Raw genomic sequence first — 20,278 nt, 5'->3', positions numbered from 1 at the left:
ACCTATACTTTAGAGCTGTTCTAAGCAAAAGCAAAGTTATGGACAACCCCTTTAAGATGTACAGGCAATAAAAGGGCGGTTAGAGAGCAGATTGCAGAGTAGATGGAGGACATGGGCATGACATAGATCCATTCTGTATAATGGGCTTAGGTCCCATTCACACAGCCAAATTTGGAGAGTAATCTGAAGCGGTTTTTCGTTGTCCTCTCCAAATTCAGGCCCTGCTTTCCAGCTTGGGTTTGATAGTCTTAGAAACCAATGAGGCCAAAGAGCCTACTGGATACTCCGAGGATCGTGCAGGATGCTTAGTCTTCAGTCTGCCACCATCTTGCATTGAAACCAATGTAGGACAGATTTGGAGGAGGAATTGGGAGGCAAATTCCTGTGTGTGCACAGGTCCTTAGAAGTGTCCTGTAAAGCGCACCTGCTGACACTTTGCTCTGCGAGACATATGCTGTATTATTACTACAGATGGCAGGTCCATTGATATTCCAGCCCTGGGACCAGGCGTGTGTGTCCAGGCTCGGCACATTGTGAAATCCTTATTTTTGTTTGGGTGTGGAAACTTTTATAGCTCTATGGACATTCCAGGTCTCCTTTTTATAGCCCGGAGCTGTATTTTTTTTTTTTTTCCGCCGCCTGTTGTTTTTACCCTCCGTCAAACCAGTCCTGGGGAATGTAGTGTAAATCCGCCCGCCCGCCAATTACAAATAAATACAGTAAATGGCGCGTATTAACAAGAAACCTCATAAAAATCTCAATTGTAAGTGTATGTGATAAGTGCTCTGCGGGCGAGTCTACATCTGGCCCTGCCGCTGGCATGAGAAAAATGCGCATCGCCATCCAGCTCCTTTGGCGCAAACAGCGATGGCTGGAAAACAATCATTTCTAACATGGTGGAAGATCACAGGAAACTAATAAAACATCGGGCTGATGGGCTGCCGCGGCTTTGCTGTGGCATTAAATTCGGAGCACATGGGCGATAGGAATGCGCACATGAAAGGGAAGGAGGGGTTTTATGGAAAAATGAAGAAATTCTCTTTCGAAAGCGCCTCACAAGACGTGTTAGAGAGGCATACTTTGTCAGGGTGTAAGGAATCATTAGCTTTTCGCAGCTAGATTTAGTTATCGGAATGACGGAGACCGCGGACTTGCAATCCATCTTTGCGACGGCTGGATCGGCGCGCCCTAGAACGTAGATTTCAGTTTCTTATTCCCTTCTGGGGTTGGTTACTTTAAAAAGGAAAACAGACTAAGCTTGGCGATATAATATAACCCAACTTTCCCGGATACGGATATAAATATAGCTGTCCATTACAGGGGACAGGTGTACAGTGCAGTAGTTAATGTCTTCTTCATGCTGAACCCAAATTTATTGATTTCTGTTCACAGTGAGATCCAATTGCAAATTAAATAACGTATAGGATAATTTAGTCTGGATTTTCTATGGATCTTACAACATTTGACATTTGTATTCTGTTGACATGGACTTGCATGGTGCGCTGCCACCTGGTGTTCAAAGTGTATAGCAATGGTGGCATCCACCTTGTGAGCAGAGAGCTGGTGGACGTCCATACGATCAGTCCATCTCTCCACAGCTAGGCCTCTGCAGAGCAGACTTTAGGAATATCTTTCCGCCCTGACTTTGGAGAGAGCGACTTACCCCTTGTTCACATCTGTGTCTGTATACCGTTCAGGGGAGTCCTCAAACGCAGATGTGAACAAGGGGTAAGACTGTGCCAACCAGTTTTTAGCCATTAGGTGGACGTGCACACTACTATGCACTCTGAACACCAGGTGGCGCCATACCATGTCAGTAATTCTTCACTGTATACGGTATTTTATAACCGCATGTACATGGCATACTTTGCTTATAGTCAGCAGAGGTGTAACTTAAAGCCCCAAATCAATAGGGCCCCTACCTACCTTGTACCATTTAGAATAGTGGTATATTTTATGTAGCAGAGAGACCTATGGGGCCCCCTCAAAGTCCAGGGCCAAGTCACTAAAGGCTTTGCTGTCTATGTCCAAATGGTAGAAACCCGGTCATGTGATGGTCACACGTACACGGCACCTTGCAGTGTTATGTGACAAGCTATGTGCCCCATAGTGTCCATCACATGAACAGGGCAGAGGTTTCACCCTTTGGAAGCAATAATGATCTCCATTCAATGTGCATAAGCAGAGATCTTGGAAAATTGAAGAATAGATCCACAAAATATATTAGAAAATTGCAGAACCCTTTACTCCTCAATGAGCAATCTTCAGACTCTAAAAGCGTAATAAATCAGGAACATAATAATTGATGCAAAACTGAGGAAAGCACCAAATATCATGAGACATTATTTTATTATATATATATATCTTATAATACTATATACATGTGTATCGTGTGTGTGTTTCCCAGTAATCAGAGGTTACAATATACGTATACAACAGTGATTATACAATATATGATATACTCTACAACACCGGGTACCACTGACTTGTAGTTTGTTTATGGTAAAACTCTGTAACGTAACGTAACCTATCGAGAGATCGTTGGGTAAAAAATAGAAACAAATAAACAAAAAAAAAATTGCATCAGTGGTAAACGTTGCAAGTGGACTTCCTTCTAGGGTTAATAACCGATATACATGACAGCCATGTGCTAACATATGAGTCAGGTAATGTACAGCTTGGTTATTACCACATAGGCAGATTGTGGTTATCTCTGGCCCGCACCGCTCCCTATACATCTTCTTTTCCCTGTGATACAGATGGAGATGGATCGCTTGCTGAAAAGATATAGAACAGGATAGGTCACTTGGATGTATTGCTCATGGCTAGAGATGAGCGAACACTGTTCAGATCAGCCGATCCGAACAGCATGCACCCATAGAAATGAATGGAAACACCTGTGACGTTGGCCGGCCGCCGGCAAAGTCAGCGCCACAGGTGCTTCCATTCATTTCTATGGGTGCGTGCTGTTCGGATCGGCTGATCCAAACAGTGTTCGCTCATCTCTACTCATGGCTACAGCAGACATGGTAAAGCGTGGTACTGGGGCCACAACGCCAATCCTGATATACTCCTTTGGGGTTGAGGAGTGTTCTCTAAGAGACTAGTGAGTGGCAGGGAGCTGTATACACAGTGTTATGGTTGTGTACTGTGTTGCTATTACACCTTATCAAGGCCTACAGCAGTACAAAAAGTCTATAGATGAGGTGACTCTGCTGACACTTCCCCAGTGTACACAGCGAAGCCAAAAAGTGAGCTGAAAAGCGGGAATCTCAGCTTATTAGGCCTGCTCCAGTAGCCAATGTGAAAACTGAAATATTTCAGAATTCAATTAAGATTTTTTTTTTTAAGTGTATGACAAAAATCTAATTTAAAAAAATTGAGGTAAAAAACATCTATTGGCCCTACAAAGCAATAGGATAAAAGAGGAAACCGAAGAGCGGTAACAGATCTACGTGTACAGGTTTGCATGGTCACCCACCTGGATCCACCAGCAGAATATCTTTTGTAAAATCCTTTAATGCCACATAGAGCGTTGGGTACTCGATGACGGTCTTGTTTCGGAGGTTTTCTAGCAGACTTTTACTGGAGTCCAGTGCGTAGTACCTAGAAACACGAGACACGTAGAAGATTTCCTTCAAAAGCTATAGGAAGCGATATTACAATGAAAGTCTCAAATATTCTAGAAAAATATCTCCCGATGTAACAAGGTGAAGAAGGAAATAACGACGGCTTCCAACCAATTAAGGAGGCTTAAAGCATAGCTAACATGGATGATTTGTCGCAAGTGTGTACAAGAGGAGTAACACCATGCAGCGGTGAGTATTCACTTACTCAGTGGCATTATATAGTACACTAGAGAGAAGTACTAATGCGAAAAAAACACTTGGTGTGAGACAGAAAACATACTGGTAGCTGCAGCGTCGTGTAAGGGAGCCTTCAAACGGAGTAAATGCACATGTATTTTTTGCAAAATACACATGTAAAAATAAGACTCCCATTGACTTCAATGACATTTTACATGCGTACTTTTACACGTGTATTCTGCAAAAATACACACGTGTTTACTCCGTGTGAAGGCTCCCTTACTGTGTCTTTGCTGTCCTCACACCCAGTTCCTCCAACTCTCTCCATAGACTTTTATGGACACATATAACTTGATACTTCAGTGAAATAACAGTTTGTCTTGGGAGGAAACCAAGATGGATTCATCAAGTGAAGAGTTTGTACGGCATCCTTGCAGCGAGTGGAAGCATACCTGTCTGGACCTGGAGCTTTCCTTTCTGCCACCATAAACACCTTCACGTCAGACGGTGATCTCACATACTCTTTCAGCCTGAAGAAGTAGGAAAGGATGAATAAATGTCACCAAATACATCCTATGGTCAAATAATGGACAGTTTTTGGTGCAATTAGGACTGCCAGAGTCCTCCAAGTGGTTGGGCTAGGACAACACTATACAGATACGTATACTATATAGATAGCTTACAACTGGTACATACTCCAGAAAGCAAAAGAGACAAAGTCACCACATACCTCTGACGGATTGTTGGATCAGACTCCGTTGGGTCGATGTAAGTTTTAAGGATTTCATTGAGAGTTTTATTATCTGGTACCCTGTTAAAAATTAACAAAACTATCTGATTATTTTTTACCAAATAAGATCCCCCAAATGCCAAGTGCGGGCCAGAGATAACCACGTCACTGGGGGAAGCGTTGTTTGGGCGACCCCAGCAATTGGTCACTTATATCCCCTGTCCTATGTGTCCATATTACGACAACACCAATTTAGGTTTTAATTTACAGGTTTGAGGTCACCAGGTTTGCAACCCAAATCCCAAGTAATGCTGGGATCACACTAGCGCCCGGACTCCGTTTTCAAGTTTCCGTCTTGAAACCTGTCAGACCAGGTACGGCCGTGAGCGCTGGTGAGCATTTTATGCTCTCTGCCGCGAAACCGTTTTTTAAAAAACCGGACACAGGGTACTGCATGTCCGACTCTGTGTCCAGTTTAAAAAAAACGGTTTCATGGCGGAGAGCATAAAACGCTCAACGCCGCTCACGGCCGGACATCTTTCAAACCCATTCAAATGAATGTGTATGAAAGAGTCCTGCAGGTTTCCATCTCCTGCCTTTGTTTTGTGCAGGAAACGGTAACCCGTATGAACGAAGACCGGGCGCAGATGTGAACGAGCCCCAATATAGACATGTTCCTGGTTTTGGAGCTCAAACCTGGCGACATATATATCCATCCATCTATAATATCTATATATAGTCACAGACAAGGACATCATTTGTATAATTTATTAGATATTATTTCATTGTTCTGTTTTTTTATAGATATTATTAGAAATTTCCAATTACCTCTTTTCCGTGTACTCGGCCTGACTCTGCGGAAACTGAAGCTTTAAGTGCCAAAAAAATCTTTGTTCCCTAGAATGAGGGAGAGACAAGAACAAGACATAAGACATGTACTAGGCCCAAACCTCCATATCAGGCCTTACTCATGAAAGCTCATGTGTTTCCCAGCCCAAATCGGCACAACATTTGGTTGCTAGGTCCGTGTACGGCTAAGCTGTCACATCCCTACACATGAGAGTTATAAAACGCGTCTTTATTGGCTCTGGACTGGACTCTCGCCCAAGGAGCGGCCCGTTCTGAGGTAATGTTCATGAAACACGCCTGGGCTCCTGGCTCCAGAGCTGTCAAGTTCTTCTCCCACACGTTCTGCGTCACTATCGTGACTTGTCTCTCCGCAGACTGAGGAGGCTTTTGATGCGTTCCCAGACTGGCATTGCCCAGGCACAGGATAAAGAAACACACAGATTTTTTTTTTTTCCTAGGTTGTAAATGTATGTCTGGAAAATGCAAGGACTGACTCTGTGATGTCAGGGTAGACTAGGAATGTCTGACAGGCGACCATTATAAGCCGTCTTCTGGCTCTCTAGACGTCTCTTCTTATACTATATGATATTATGTAATAGGTCAAATCAATCCTAAGACATGGCTACAGATCTGAGATTAATACAAGGTTCTGCTTACGTTTTCTACGGTGTGAGGTGCTGGTTGTGAAGAGGTTGCCCTGAAATATCTCACACCTTAAAGGCGCAGGATTCAAACTTCTAGGCCCCGGGCAAAGCCGACTGCGTGTGCCCGCTGGCCACAACAAAATGGCCACTTACAATACTGTGTAAGAGGCCATTTTCTTGTGGCATACGCAGTCGGCTCTGCCTGAGGCCTAGACGTTTGAAGCCAGCGCTGGAGGAAGAGGTGTGAAGAGGACGTTCCTGAAAAAGATGGAGAGTTCTCTCGCAGCATTGGGGACGCCCCCCAGTGCAGTTTGAACGCTGGGGCCCGCCCCCATTGCTGCGAGAGAACTCATTTGCATACCAACAAAAACCGGGATTTACTCTGAACCGTGGCGTGGAGAAGACATCTAAAAGGTAGGAGAAGAATAGCCTTTCTTAAGGCTATTCCGATGTGTTAGTGAGAAAAAAAAAAAAAGAGCTTTAATGATAGGATCCCTTTAAGGCTGAGGCTCCACAGTTTTTTGAGCCAAAGTCAGGACTGGACTAAGCAGAAGGTAGAAGTATAAAAACTTGCTAATATATTTCCCAATCCTTTTGTAGCTATTGTTGGCTTTGGCCCAAGAAACCCCCCACTCCCCCCAAAAAAGCTGCTTTTCCACAACGTGGGACCTCAGCCTAAGGCCGCTGGCAGATGGCCACGGTCATGTTCAGTCTGCGTGTATTTCACGGATAGCACATGGACCCCGTGTCCCGCAGGTGCTGCCCGTGCTTTTAATTCACAGCCAGTTGCCGCACAGTCATCGGTTATTGGCCTGAAGCGGTTTTCCAGGCTAAGCAGAGGTCATCAGTCGAAGATTAGCAGGGGTGCGACAACTAAGTTCCCCGCTGATCAGCAATTTGTAGAGACTGCAGTGTTGATACGAGCATGTACTGTACATAGTATAGCGGTTGTTCTTGGTTTTTCAGCTCAGCACTATTCACTGGAATGGGGCTGAGCTGCTCACAGGGCATGCAAAAAATGAACTACATCTGGGGCATATCCATAGGATCCACTTATGCTTAAACGGGTTTTATTAAAGATTTTTCAATATAATACAGAACGAACAACAAAAATGAAGTCGAGCAATAATGAAGAAGCATAACAGTCCGCGGGCAGGGAGGCCAAAAAGACCCCCCTCCGCACAAATCAAATATAGCCCAACGAGAAAAGAAAAAAGGGAAAAGGAATAGACAAGAAACAAACAAACAAACACAAGACGAAGACTAAAAGAACCACAACGGAAGCAAAAGAAGAAAAGGAGAAGAAAACAGACGGCCATGTCACACTCAAGCAAAGGCAGAAGAGAAGGCAGACGATTCCTGGAACATAACCCAGGGGCGCCAACGAAGTTCAAACTTGGAATAGTCAGGGGAATCTTCTGCCACCAAGGTCTCCATCCGCTGAATAAGAAGGAACTCCTGGAGGAACTCAATCAAGGAGGGAGGGGTAGGGCTGCGCCAGTGTCTGGGGATGACGGTCCTGGCGGCCACAAGAAAGTGCCCCAGAAGGTCCTTCTTAATCTCCGACAGCTTACCAGGGATAACCGACAGAAGTGCCAGCTGAGGAGAGACAGTCACCGAGCGCCCACTGACCCTGGAATATAAAGAAAACACCGTGTCCCAAAAGGGGCGCAGAACGTCACAGTCCCACCATATGTGCAACATAGTACCCCTAGCGGAACCACAGCGCCAACATAAGTCCGGAACAGCGGGAAAAATCCTATGGAGAAGCACTGGACACCTAAACCACCGGGACAGAATCTTATAATTCCTCTCCTGAGCACTACACGGGAGGGCCATCTTGTGAGAGAGCAAAAAGGACCGGTCCCAATCCGCAGATGACAAACCCACAGGAAGGTCGGCGTTCCAAGCGGCGACGTAGGGAGGGAGTTCTGCAGTGACATCCGAGAGGAGAACATCATACAGTAGCGAAAGGGCACGAGGGGGGGGGGTCTGACGCCCAACATAGGATTCTAGGGCTAATGGAGGAGAAGAGAGGCGAGGAGTGAGCGAAAACTGCTTCAGAAAGGACTGGATTTGAGCGTACTCCAACCACGAGAGGCGCAGGTCAGGATGAGAACTACACAGCTGGGCGAACGGAAGGAGCGGAGAATCACCCGCCACCTCCTGGAGACAAGTAGAATCCGCTCGGTCCCAGCAGAGGAACCGGTCAACCGAGCAACCAGGAGGGAACATAGGGTTGTCGAAGAGGGGAGTCAAGGGGCCCGGGACACGGGCCAAGCGGCCAGAAGAACAGACCAGATCCCATACTTTCAGAAAATGCGAAGGGAGAACGTAGAGGCCAGGGGATTTAGGACGAAAGTGCGGAGGGATCCATGGCATAGGATCCACTTATAGGTCCCATGCACACAAGGGATTCCAGGCAGAAAAGCCAGTCAGTTCATCAGCCATATTTCCCAGCCTGCATCTAGTCAGGGTCTATGATGGAGTCTCTTCGTCCTTGTTGATCTACAGTCTTATATTTGGTACCGTACGGGCCGGTGAAGCTGCGGACAGGCAGGGACTCTAAGTATCAGGAGTCCTGGCCTCCTAACTGGGTTCAGGCTGGGAAATGTACCCACCCAAATTTCTAACGTGGATTTCTCCGTGTGTAGGGGCCTAACTCTCTGATAGATGAGAACAAAGGCCCTCGGACCACCATATCCCCAGATAACGTGCAGACACATTTCTCTCTATTCCTCGCTATCCGACAAATGCCGAGCATGCTTGTGTGCAACTCCCGCACGAGGGAATGGAGAGAGCCATCCACCATTGTGAAACAGGATGGAGTCATGGGGAAGGTGCAGGTCCCAGAGGTGTCTAAAATGGGAATACCCCTTTAAGATCAGCAGGAACTGGAACATCCCTTTAAGGCTCAGCTTTGATCAGAGACTTCTAAAGAAAAAGGAAAACAAACAACACATATTGATGTCCAAAAACGATGAACCCTTTGAAGGTCTCTCTCCGTCACCACCGATCCGGCGCTCCAGCAGATGGACTTTTTAAGAATGTGAAAATGTTATTTATTTGGAAGGGGAGGAAACCTAAAAAACCTGCCGCGTCCTCTGTAACAGCCTGTCCTCCAGCTCTGAGAGCGGCTCTGTCCTATAATAACACGAGTGTCCACCGCCAGCACAAGCAAGACACCAAACAGCCCGAGTCAATCTGCTAATGGGGCGGGGGGAGCAGCCACGGCGGGCACAAGCGGGCTTTGTCTGTAAATATCCAGGTACAAGCGGGCGTTTTAATCAGAATCCATCTTTTAACACTTGATCTGATGTTTTGATTCCAGGTCAGTTTCCCAGAACAAACACGACGTGTACAAGAGGCTTGTGTGAGCCGCCTGCATGCTGGACGCGGCACATGGGAAGAATGCGGCCTGCCAGGAGCTGCTCCGAGATTCCTTTGGTAAGTTGTAATGTTTGTGAAGCAATAAGTCCGAGGCTCGCAAACCCAGAAAATCTCTCACTGATTTCCATTTGGTTTCCGCCCCTGGTATGTATGAAAACACTGGAAAACCTCAAGGACGCTTTGAAGAATTTCATATTTAATAAAGTAAATATATTTATACGGGTCTCGTATTCCAGACGAGCTTTAAGGTGCCCGTAAACAGCCCATCAACATCGGAGCGCCCGCTAATGTTTATGGGGTATCTACACAGGATAAATATAGGACTGGGCATGTTGGATTTCAATATGCCCGATTTATTATCATGGTGCCATTCCTGTTATTCCTACTGAAAATGTATCACTAAATAGACGTGTTGCGTTGTGTCTGATAGCACTAAACTGTGTAGGGACACGCCCCTTTGTCCATTTAGCCATACATTTATAGGAGGGATAACAGAGCAATGGTACAACACAGAGGTCTAAGGGTCTGTTCACACGGCAGAAAACAAAGAAGCATTTTCGCCGCGGACTACCCGTGACGTCGCTCCTGATAGGCCCGGACGAATGGGCCTAATCAGCAGAGAGTCTCGAGCCGCAGACCCTGCGGCTGAATCAGCTATGGAATCCGCAGCAGGATCGAGCAGGACGCTTCTTTTTTCCGCACCTGCTCCGATCTCAGCCTCCTATTGGAAACAATGGAAGGCGTATTCCTGGAGGAATCTGCTCCGGATTCGGAGGGGGAATCCACCACCAAATTCCTCCGTGTGAACAAACCCTAAGAGAAGAAGCACCAATATAGTGAAATGAGGTAGAATAGAAGTATTTTAGTAGTAATAATAGTGATACTCCGCTCCAGTGTTAGATCCCTCATTTCATTCTGTATCGGGATTGCATGGATCGGGTGACCTCTCCAGCCAATCACTGGCCTCAGCGACCACATGATGGGGACCGTTGCCAAACCATGACACCAGCGGTCACCCAAGATGCTTCACTTCTGGCCCAGGTGGTGTCTATATCTGATGGACGGAGGACCCCAATGCTGGAGTACCAGGAATATGTGAGTAGGACCTATTCTTAATATGCCAACCCCCCCGCCCTCTGGTTTACTTGAGAAACCTTTGTGAGGAGACTTCTGCTTGTACACTATGATGACATATTGCTTAGACACAATGTCAATGCCCTGATACTATACTCCGTGTGGCCCCATACACTACAATGGGCCCTTGTGCATTCGAGTCCATGCAAATCCTAATGTGAATCATGATGAGAACTCCAACATGGCGCACCTTTGACTTTTCTCTTTCTCAGGGAAAGATTGACATTGCATCTGACTAGCGCTAAAACCTCAATGTCACAGCAACTCACAGGCGAACAAAAGCCACCAGTCAGCCCGAGCCGACTGAACTGAACAGGATGTTTAACAACCGTGCGGATCTTAAGACGACGTCCTGTCCAATGAAGAAAAAAAATCTGCAAAACTAAAGATTTCCAGTGAAGTTATTCACGGAGCTTTTCCTAGAACTGCTTCCTGCCCAACATATCCACGTACCGCTGCCATCTTCAAGCTCTAATGAATTCCTATGGACGGGACATTGGCCCCTAAAGAGTAATCATCGGCCCCTGGTCCGCTACGTGACCTATTATCCATTTAGGATGACACAAAATCTATAATTTACATATTTGCAGCAAAACCAACCCCAGATCCCAAAGCCCGTGCTCTGCGGCCAAGGAGGATGCTTTCATGTGAGGGCGCTGTATGTGCTGGAAGCGTCTCCTTACATAACCAGCTTCTTATTTCCTTAGCTGTGTAACCATCTTAACAACCTGACCACATCCACATTGTATAAACACGTGCTTCTGGCTGAAGGACTGAGGAGAAGGAATGAGTCCCGGGTCCTACAGATGTGGTCAGCGGGCTGCATGCTTGCTTGGAAATGAAGATTTTGGCTGCACATGGTCTCGATGAGTACAGTAAATATAAGATATAGCATAGTGATGCCTGCGAGCCTTGTCCACAGACACTGCCACTGACAGGAGGTGCTGGACTATAGGCCACAAACCAGCGAGAATGTGCTCGAGTGACATCAACAGTCCCCAATTATCTGGAAGGGCCCCACACAGAGAGTGGTGTAAGGTATTATAGGGTTCGGACCTGTCGGAGGTAATGATGTGAAGCTCGGCCTTTACATGACCATGCATGCCCTGCGGAGGCTAGTGATTGAGTGGTCACGTGAACGGCAGCCGGGATGTCATTGCTTCCAGTCAAAACGGTACTGGACCCCTGGGCATGGAATGGAAGGACCTTTAGAAATAGTTGGTCTACTGCCTTGTTCAACGCCCTCGCTCCTGCTCTCAGCACTACTGGGAAACAGCTGGTTTTGCTGGGGAAAATGTAATATTACATAGTGACCATTCAGATGAACGTAATACAAGGAGAACAGGAGCCCAACAGTCCCACAAGTCTCCATCCTGGCTCACAGAGACCAAATACGACCCCCTGTATAAAGGCCATAGGTTGGAATAAAATCCACATCACCTTGTCACTGCTTACTGAGTGGCCTGCTTTATTTTATATATAGATATAGAGAGATTTATGTGTATATATATTATGCTACTCTACACTTCTTTTTGGGAATGGAATACATTACGCACACACACACACACATATATATATATATATCCCATCCCACTAATATTATAAATGTGAAAGTTTGGATGTTTGTTACTCTTTCACGCAAAAACGGCTGAATGGATTTGGATGAAATTTGGCACATAGATAGTTTGTAACCTCGATTAACACATCGGCTACTTTTTATCCTGGTAAATGACATGGCTTCACGACTATTATGAATTTATGTTCACATACTATAGTACACTGCTCCTGCAGCAGTTTATCTCAGGTCCCAGGACTGTTATTTCTGTTGTGTAAACACATGCTAACCCTCAGTGGATTGTGTACACACATTTGCATATTACCTGATCTGTGACACACTGACATGGGCAAACACCTTTAATCCAAATTGGCAGTTTGCTGCTTTTAAACATGCCGGGAAAAAGAAAATCTAATTTGTTGCAAAATTCTAAGACAACGAGAGCTATGAAGGAAGCCAGAAGTCACAGAGTTCTCCTCAAGCGGAGCTGACGGGGATCATCAGCGCCAACAAAACACTCATTAGCTGCCAAAACACCGGAGCAGGCGGATCAGCATTGCCAACAAAACGCTCATTATATGGCATCCCAGCGAGCTGCTGAGATGCTGGAACAATCACAGCCATGGCATGAGGAACAAGTTCAGCTGTAGGAAAGCTTAAGAACTGCCGAAACACCAGAGCAGGCAAACCATTGACGGCAGCAACTGGCTGAATATAGGCGGATCATTGATGCCAACAACACACAGACGAAGTCGCGGGCAGAGACACACACAAACAACATACAAAATATACAAGTGCAAAACTGGGCAATTCTTATAGGGCCACTACACAAACAAGAAATGAAATATACCCGTGCAAAACAGAGTCCTCCAACTAATTATATATATATATATATATATATATATATATATATATATATATATATATATTTACAATTCCTATTATATTATACCCAACCAACAATCATTGAATAATTCAGCAAAAATTACATCTCACTGGCACGTACTGTAGTATTCTCATTTTCGCCATCTGATCAAATTTTTTCATATGATATATATAATATACAAACTACTATACATATATTACATAGTTCATACAGGGTATGGGAGAGGGCACGACATTCTATACACTTCCAAATATGTTTCATAAAATTTGTATTATATATATATATATATATATATATATATATATATATATATATATATATTTATATACACATACACAATATTTTACCTTCCCTGCACGCACACACTGGCCCAGTTGTTATATTTTCGGGGCCCACATACCTGTCGCACCTGAGTACATAACTCCATTAATGCCACGGCTTCCCACATCTGAGCCGACCACAAACATCCCCTCTCTGGTCTTTACCACCCAGCGCCCTCTGTTTGCTTGTTGGCTCTTGAAGCGGATCCAAGCTGCAGCGCCCGGGCCTCCACCATATGAATGAAGGACTATGTTTACCGAGCCAGGAATTTGCAGCTTTTCATTAGACTGAACCCTGCACAGAGACGCTCTCATTTTATAGCCAGAAAAAGAATTGACTGTCAATGCAGTTTAATTTGGCAGAGAACCATTACATTTCACATCCTAGGGTTACTCTCCGCTCGGCAGACAATATCTGAATATAGGTCTCGCCGAGGTGTGAATAGTCTCAACCAACTGCGATACAACTTACACGCCATTCCCAACTCCAGCGACAATCGCGAAACAGACACCAAGCAAATAGATGGATGGACCAGACTGGAATCCGGGCCCGGGGCTGGAGGATACATATTTCAGGAGAGGAATGCGCTGCCCCATTAAACTTTTACAAGCTGTCATATATGAGAAGTCTGTGGATTACTTCCGATATTAAATGTGTGAAGGCCACGGGACAGGAGAAATGAAGGAAGAGGCAAAATCCTGATTACAGAGAGCAATAACGGACTGACACCCCCTTTGCCCAGATTGCTGTGTCCTACAGGGTTGGATTTCATTGCACTTCAGTGTTATATTCCTGACAACCTAAAAGTCACAATATGACTTCTTCTCACTCTCATTGTGTATTGTTTAAGTGTGAACTTTGGTTGCGCCTTGGGAGTTATGGTCAAGATAGCCCATGTCAAAGTAGACTAATGGGGGTCTCTGAGCTAGAACTACACCGCTGGTCACGGGGCAACACGGTGGCTCAGTGGTTAGCACTGCAGCCTTGCAGCGCTGGAGTCCTGGGTTCGAATCCCTCCAGGAACAACATCTGCAAGGAGTTTGTATTGCATGGATTTCCTCCCATTCTACAAAGACATACTGATAGGAAAATAGATGTACATTGTGATCCCTATATGGGTTCACAATCTACATAAAAAAAACTACCGCTGGTCACTAGGAGAAAGAACCCTGCTGCACATTTCCAAGGACCACGATCTTTCAAGCGGGTTCACACACAGCAGATATGTTGCAAAAACTCTCTTGACTGAATTTTGCATTCCATAGAACTGAATGTCGCCCTTTGTGCACCTTGTGCATGGACATTTGCAGGCCACATTCAAAGGAATGAGGGAGTCACAAAAATTCTGCAACAAATTTGTCACATGTGAACATACTCAGCCTGGAAGACGACTGCAATTCTTACATCAAGTTAGGATGGGTCATGGGTAGGGGGGCCCTGACACTCAGAACTCCCACCAATCCACTACCTTGAGGGGCTGCGGAATCCAAATATAACAAGTGCCAGGTGCACAACAAACACGGTCATAGAGCCGTGACTAAAAGACACATGGATTATATTGGTATGGTGCACGTGCCTCCATGGCTGCAGTCACTGGCCAGTGAGCACGGGTCACAGAACGGACTAGAATAGGACCTGTCCTGAGTTTTGTACCCAGGCTCATGGCCCCATACATGGGATCGCAAAAACACATGGTTGAAATGAAAGTGTGCTACCTGTGAATAATATAGTTGGCATACTGACAATACGCACGTCCACGAGCCCTTGGAAAAGAAAATCATGTCAGGAATGTAACAGATGTATTATGGCTGAATTTTTCTGTTGTTAATGTTCCCTACAGAGAGTCCTTCAACTTTTAGTCAAGATTTTAAAATTACTTATCATCAACTCAGATCTTCTCATTATACCAGGACATTCTATCTATCTATCTATCTATCTATCTATCTATCTATCTATCTATCTATCTATCTATCTATCTATATCTAATCTATATCTATCTTTCTATCTATCTAATCTATATCTATCTATCTATCTATCTATCTATCTACACATTCACTTGGATTTTAGACAGCAAGCAAGAAGGACTAGAAGGAAAGTGAGATGTGTCAGTCTTCTTCTTCTTCCTCCTCAGCACTTGTAATGCAGAGAGAGACACCCAGTGGACAAGCTCTGATCTGATCTCCTCTGCACGGCTACAGGACGTGTTTGGGTTCTTTCAGCCTCATGTCATCCTTGCATTGATCAGGAAATCCGCAGAACACTATGACACTCCACAAGTAAAACCTACATAAAATAACCCTGTAAAACACACTGGAGCAGATTTATTATGACTTGTACACCAGTTTGTTGGCATACAAGGCATAAAAAGTTGCAACTTCTTTCTATTCTACATGGACCACACCACTTTACTTCCCAAAAAAAGGGTGTGTGATAAGGAGACACAGAGAGCAGGGTCACCAACCCCACCAGATTTATTAAGACTTACACCATCAATGTGGAGTCTATACCGGCTATGAGCTGCCTTAGGCTTCCCTGCAGACACAAGGCCCAGAGCAGGATGCACCTCCTTTATAAGCATGCATGCACCTTGTCACAAATGAGGTGCACCCAGGGGCAGTACAGTGGCTCAGTGGGTAGCACTGCAGCCTTGCAGCGCTGGAGTCCTGGGTTCGAATCCCACCAGGAACATCTGCAAGAAGTTTGTATGTTCTCCCCATGTTTGCATGGGTTTCCTCCCATTCTACAAAGACATACTGATAGAAAAAAATGTACATTGTGATCCCTATATGGGGCTAACAACCTACATTTAAGAAAAAAAAACAAAAAAAAACTCAGAGGAAGTAAGTGTACAGAGGCACCCTGGAGAAATTCCTAAACCATCAGAATATGTAGCTGATTTCCAGTTTATGTTGCTGTGTAGTATGACCCACATAGAAGGGGTTAAACTTATCCGCTAAGGACGGGATATGAGACAAGTCTGACCTTTGGGGCTTACAAGATTCATGAAAATTTGGTCCTGCATCTATCCCAAGTAGACTCTACGGGACTACTGAAGATAGCAATGTACGAAACTTCTCTTTGGTAGTCCCATAGAGGGGAATGGAGCTGCAGGAGAGACACGAGACTGTTTACTAAAAAAAAGCCCTTTACCCACCACACTTAAAACTGACCACATCAAGCTGAAAAACAATCCCCTCCTCTGTCACCCAGCATACCTGTGACCCGACTGGGAACAAGGTAACCCCTGAGAACCTAACAAGGGTCCTCTATGCGCTCAGTCTGCTGGGTTGCCTTAATCATAACAAGAAAATAAAAAAAACAGGCTTTTCCCCTATATTTGTGCTGTAAGCAGTTTTTGCACAAATGACTCAGCAGTGCCTAGATACCAGAACAGCACCCAAAATCTAAATGACAATTTCTCTTGCACAGAGCAAGACCTCTACAGGTAAGTATGATATTGGTAGGTGCTGGAGGGGCCTAATGCATTAGAAAAGTGGAATTTTCACATTAGGCCAACAGTTGTGTATTTATAGACTGAATAATAAACTTACTTTTTATTGAAAAACGTCGAATTCGCTTTCCTCTTTGAGAACCCAAGGGGCATGACTTTCAGATTGATGCCTTGTCTCCGAGCTCGATTTTTCAGAAAGTTCACCTAAAGAACAGGTCATATGTTAAAAGTGGTGCAAAACCACGACATAAATGAGCCATAGGGAATAGTGCGCCCCCTGTAGGTCAATGCATGCAATTTGTGAACACATCGTACTGGTTACACTAAATGGCGGCACAATGGACACCGTTATATGGATTACATCACATAGCACAAGTCTACAATAACATTGTCCAAAACCAGAACGTACAAACTTATTTGTTGTTTGCCGGGGTAGCATGACGTCCCTCATAGCCGCGTCTGCCACTCTGCTCGCATCTTCAAGAAATCGATAATCTGTAGGTTAAAGTAACAAAAAGTCGTAAGATATAAAACAAGCTGGTCACTCGGGGTCATATTTTACCAACATTGATCGTAGGACTGGCATGATTTTGCTTAGAGGGGATGTATACACAAAAACATCACCGCTAAAAGGAAATCTCAAGACTATAATGATTGGAGAGAAACTTGCCAGGTTTCTCTTGTATTATCAGGAGTCCACTCAAAGGCCTCATGCCCAGGACCAAGTGCGCAGCCCGAGGCACTTCTGAGTGGTGTCCCGATGCTCAGTCACTCCAATTCTAGGTCCTGTCCTGCTCTGTAAAACCAGAACGGAACCTCCACATTGAAATCTACGGAGGGCAGAAGACTCTTGGATGTTATCCAAATGTGTTCTGTTCAAAGATTGGACCCCTCCTTCTCTTGGCCTGCACACTTCAGCCTGTGTGAATACTGAAGTGTACTGATGGAAAGCGATCACGTCAAGCTTCCTTGCAAGAGATATTAACCAAAATTGTCTGATGTCTGAAATTTTCACGTAAGTAGATTTACACATCAATCACAAAGAAACACCATTGTGGAGAAAACCCTTTAGAGAGTGAAAACTAATGAATATACAGAAAATACTCACAGCCTTCAAATATATTAGGGAGAGTTTCAAAACTACAACTTCTATCATGGTCTGACTTGTCTATGAAGCTCAGGACATGCTGAGAGTTGTACAAGTTGGAGACCACCATCTCCTGGTCATACAAGACAATGATCTAGAGCAGAGGTCGGCAACCTTCGGCTCTCCAGCTGCTGTGAAACTCCCAACCTGCTCCATTCATCTCTATGAACAGCAGAGCAAGTTTGCAGGCTGGGAGTTTTAGTTTCACAACAGATGGAGTGCCAAAGGTTGCCTACCCTTGATCTAGAGTGATGCTTCTCATCCTTCTGTGTCAGGATTCGATACGTAATGAATAGGGTAGAGAGAATTGGTCTAGTTCTGGGATAGGCAACCTTCGGCACTCCAGCTGCTGTGGAACTACAACTCCCAGCATGCATACTTGCTCTGCTCTTCATGAACTCCCATAAAAGTGAATGGAGCATGCTGGGAATTGTAGTTTCACAGAATCTGGACTGCCGAAGATAGATCTAGTCAAAGTTCCTGCAGAGAGATAGCTTCATCCCCGGCGTACTGACACCAAGTTCTTTATAGCGCTGCCAGGGGGCGAAGGGGACCACGCATCTTCAGTTTCAGCCTCTTCTGATGATACTCCGTCACGTACCTACCCCTGCTGTACTCCAAGTTTAAGCAACAGGAACAAAGCATGGCTGGACACAGGACAGAGTCAGGATAGCAGACTGAACAGAAGACTCACTTTTCCTCCATTATCCCTTTAAAGAGTCCACAACCTATCACAATTGCTAAAAAGAGTTGGACTGTGATAACAAGACGATAAACTGCACAATGTGAACGCTTACGTACCGCTGAGTAGATGTAGATCACCGAATGTACTCAAAGGGACAAAAGCCGTCTTGTCTCGGACTCCGCTGCAAGTGACGTCCACCTTGTGCTTCTTTACACACGGTAAACTTAGGGAAGAGAAGAGACATGATGTATGAGGAAAACTGAGAAACCAATGGAGGAAGCCATACGGGGTCCAGGGGTCACATGATACCTGCAGGAATACTTCAGACATCGCGGACACTTGTACTTGGCCTCTTCGTTTCCACATGTCTCGCAGCTGCAAGAAACAAACCATGAATAGAGGGCGGTGAGGAAATAGTTATAAACCAACGTAAAATCATTAGAGTAGCTGAATACGGCGGACACGGCGACCCAGGCTGACAGGAGGGGAGAAAGAGGATTATGAGAATGACACCACCCTGGTCATTATAGAGATGAGCGGCGTCACATAGGCGCTGCTGATCTCCCCTGCAGGACATTTCTTCTGGATGACTAATAAGAATTGCTTCCTCAGCTGCTGCAGAACATCATGCCTTGGCTCAGCCGCCGCAAAGGCTTTTAAAGGACTGAGAGCTCCTTAATTGCAGCTCAAATAAAGATGTTACGCAGCATCTGTGGTCAGTAATAAAAGGAGTACTATAGTCTCTACTACACACTATTAAGGACTAGGGCCGACTTGCTGGGACTTGCAGTACCACACCAATCCGAGCAGTCTGTTCTCACCTGTACAATGACATCTTCCTTTTGGGTCGCACGGTGTATTCCAATTCTTCAGAACTCACTCCTATCCCCAAAGTATCAGGCACAAGCAGAGCATCCATGGCTGCTCCCGTCACTACACGTGTGGCCTACTTCCGGTGTCCCCGTGAGCTAACCAGGTAAACAGGAAGTCAAAGCAGCCATGCTATGATTGGCGAGATCGTCGTACGTCATAGGACGGCGCGCGGCCATGTTGTGAGTGGCGGAAATGCGTCAGACGCGCGGGTTATGTGGCGGCCATGTTGTGGCTGGCGGGTGGATGGATGAAGTGCTAGTGTATAGGAAGTGGTTGTCAGGGCAGTTACTATTAGTAGGACTAGTACAAGAATGGTGACTGGGGTGTATAAGCTCCTGAGGGGATGCAGTTCTATAGGAAAAAGTGATGAGAGGAAAACTCATTTATATATTTGGCTATATCTCATGGATCATTTGTGCCCCAGATAAGACTGTGGTCCCCTTTTGCTTGGACACACTATATAATGTCACCTTTCCTTCCCTATATATAGTATAATAGCCCCTTTCCTTCCCTATATATACAGTATAATAGCCCCTTTCCTTCCCTATATATATAGTATAATGGTCCCTTTCTTTCCCTATATATAGTATAATGGCCCCTTTCTTTCCCTATATATAGTATAATGGCCCCTTTCTTTCCCTATATATAGTATAATGGCCCCTCTTTCCCTATATATAGTATAATGGCCCCTTTCTTCCCTATATATAGTATAATGGCCCCTCTTTCCCTATATATAGTATAATGGCCCCTTTCTTTCCCTATATACAGTATAATGGCCCCTTTCTTTCCCTATATACAGTATAATGG

General features: G+C 45.1%; 1 protein-coding gene across 1 annotated transcript; it reads right to left on the bottom strand.

Moving 5' to 3' along the window:
• Window positions 1–2,392: 2,392 nt before the first annotated feature.
• ZNHIT6 (zinc finger HIT-type containing 6) lies at window positions 2,393–19,560 on the bottom strand. The gene is made up of 10 exons (XM_075287832.1): window positions 19,420–19,560; window positions 18,908–18,973; window positions 18,715–18,821; window positions 17,176–17,261; window positions 16,867–16,970; window positions 5,365–5,433; window positions 4,537–4,617; window positions 4,259–4,336; window positions 3,482–3,606; window positions 2,393–2,777 (listed from the first exon to the last, which is right to left on the bottom strand). Exons 1-10 carry the CDS (start codon window positions 19,515–19,517, stop codon window positions 2,731–2,733), a joined length of 861 nt encoding a protein of 286 aa, XP_075143933.1. The 5' UTR covers window positions 19,518–19,560; the 3' UTR covers window positions 2,393–2,730.
• Window positions 19,561–20,278: the final 718 nt, after the last annotated feature.

Source organism: Leptodactylus fuscus, chromosome 9 (assembly GCF_031893055.1).
Source record: "Leptodactylus fuscus isolate aLepFus1 chromosome 9, aLepFus1.hap2, whole genome shotgun sequence".
In the NCBI taxonomy this organism is placed as follows: Eukaryota; Metazoa; Chordata; class Amphibia; order Anura; family Leptodactylidae; genus Leptodactylus; species Leptodactylus fuscus.
Note: the sequence above shows the minus strand (reverse complement) of the source record. Positions and strands in the feature narration are given on the sequence as shown.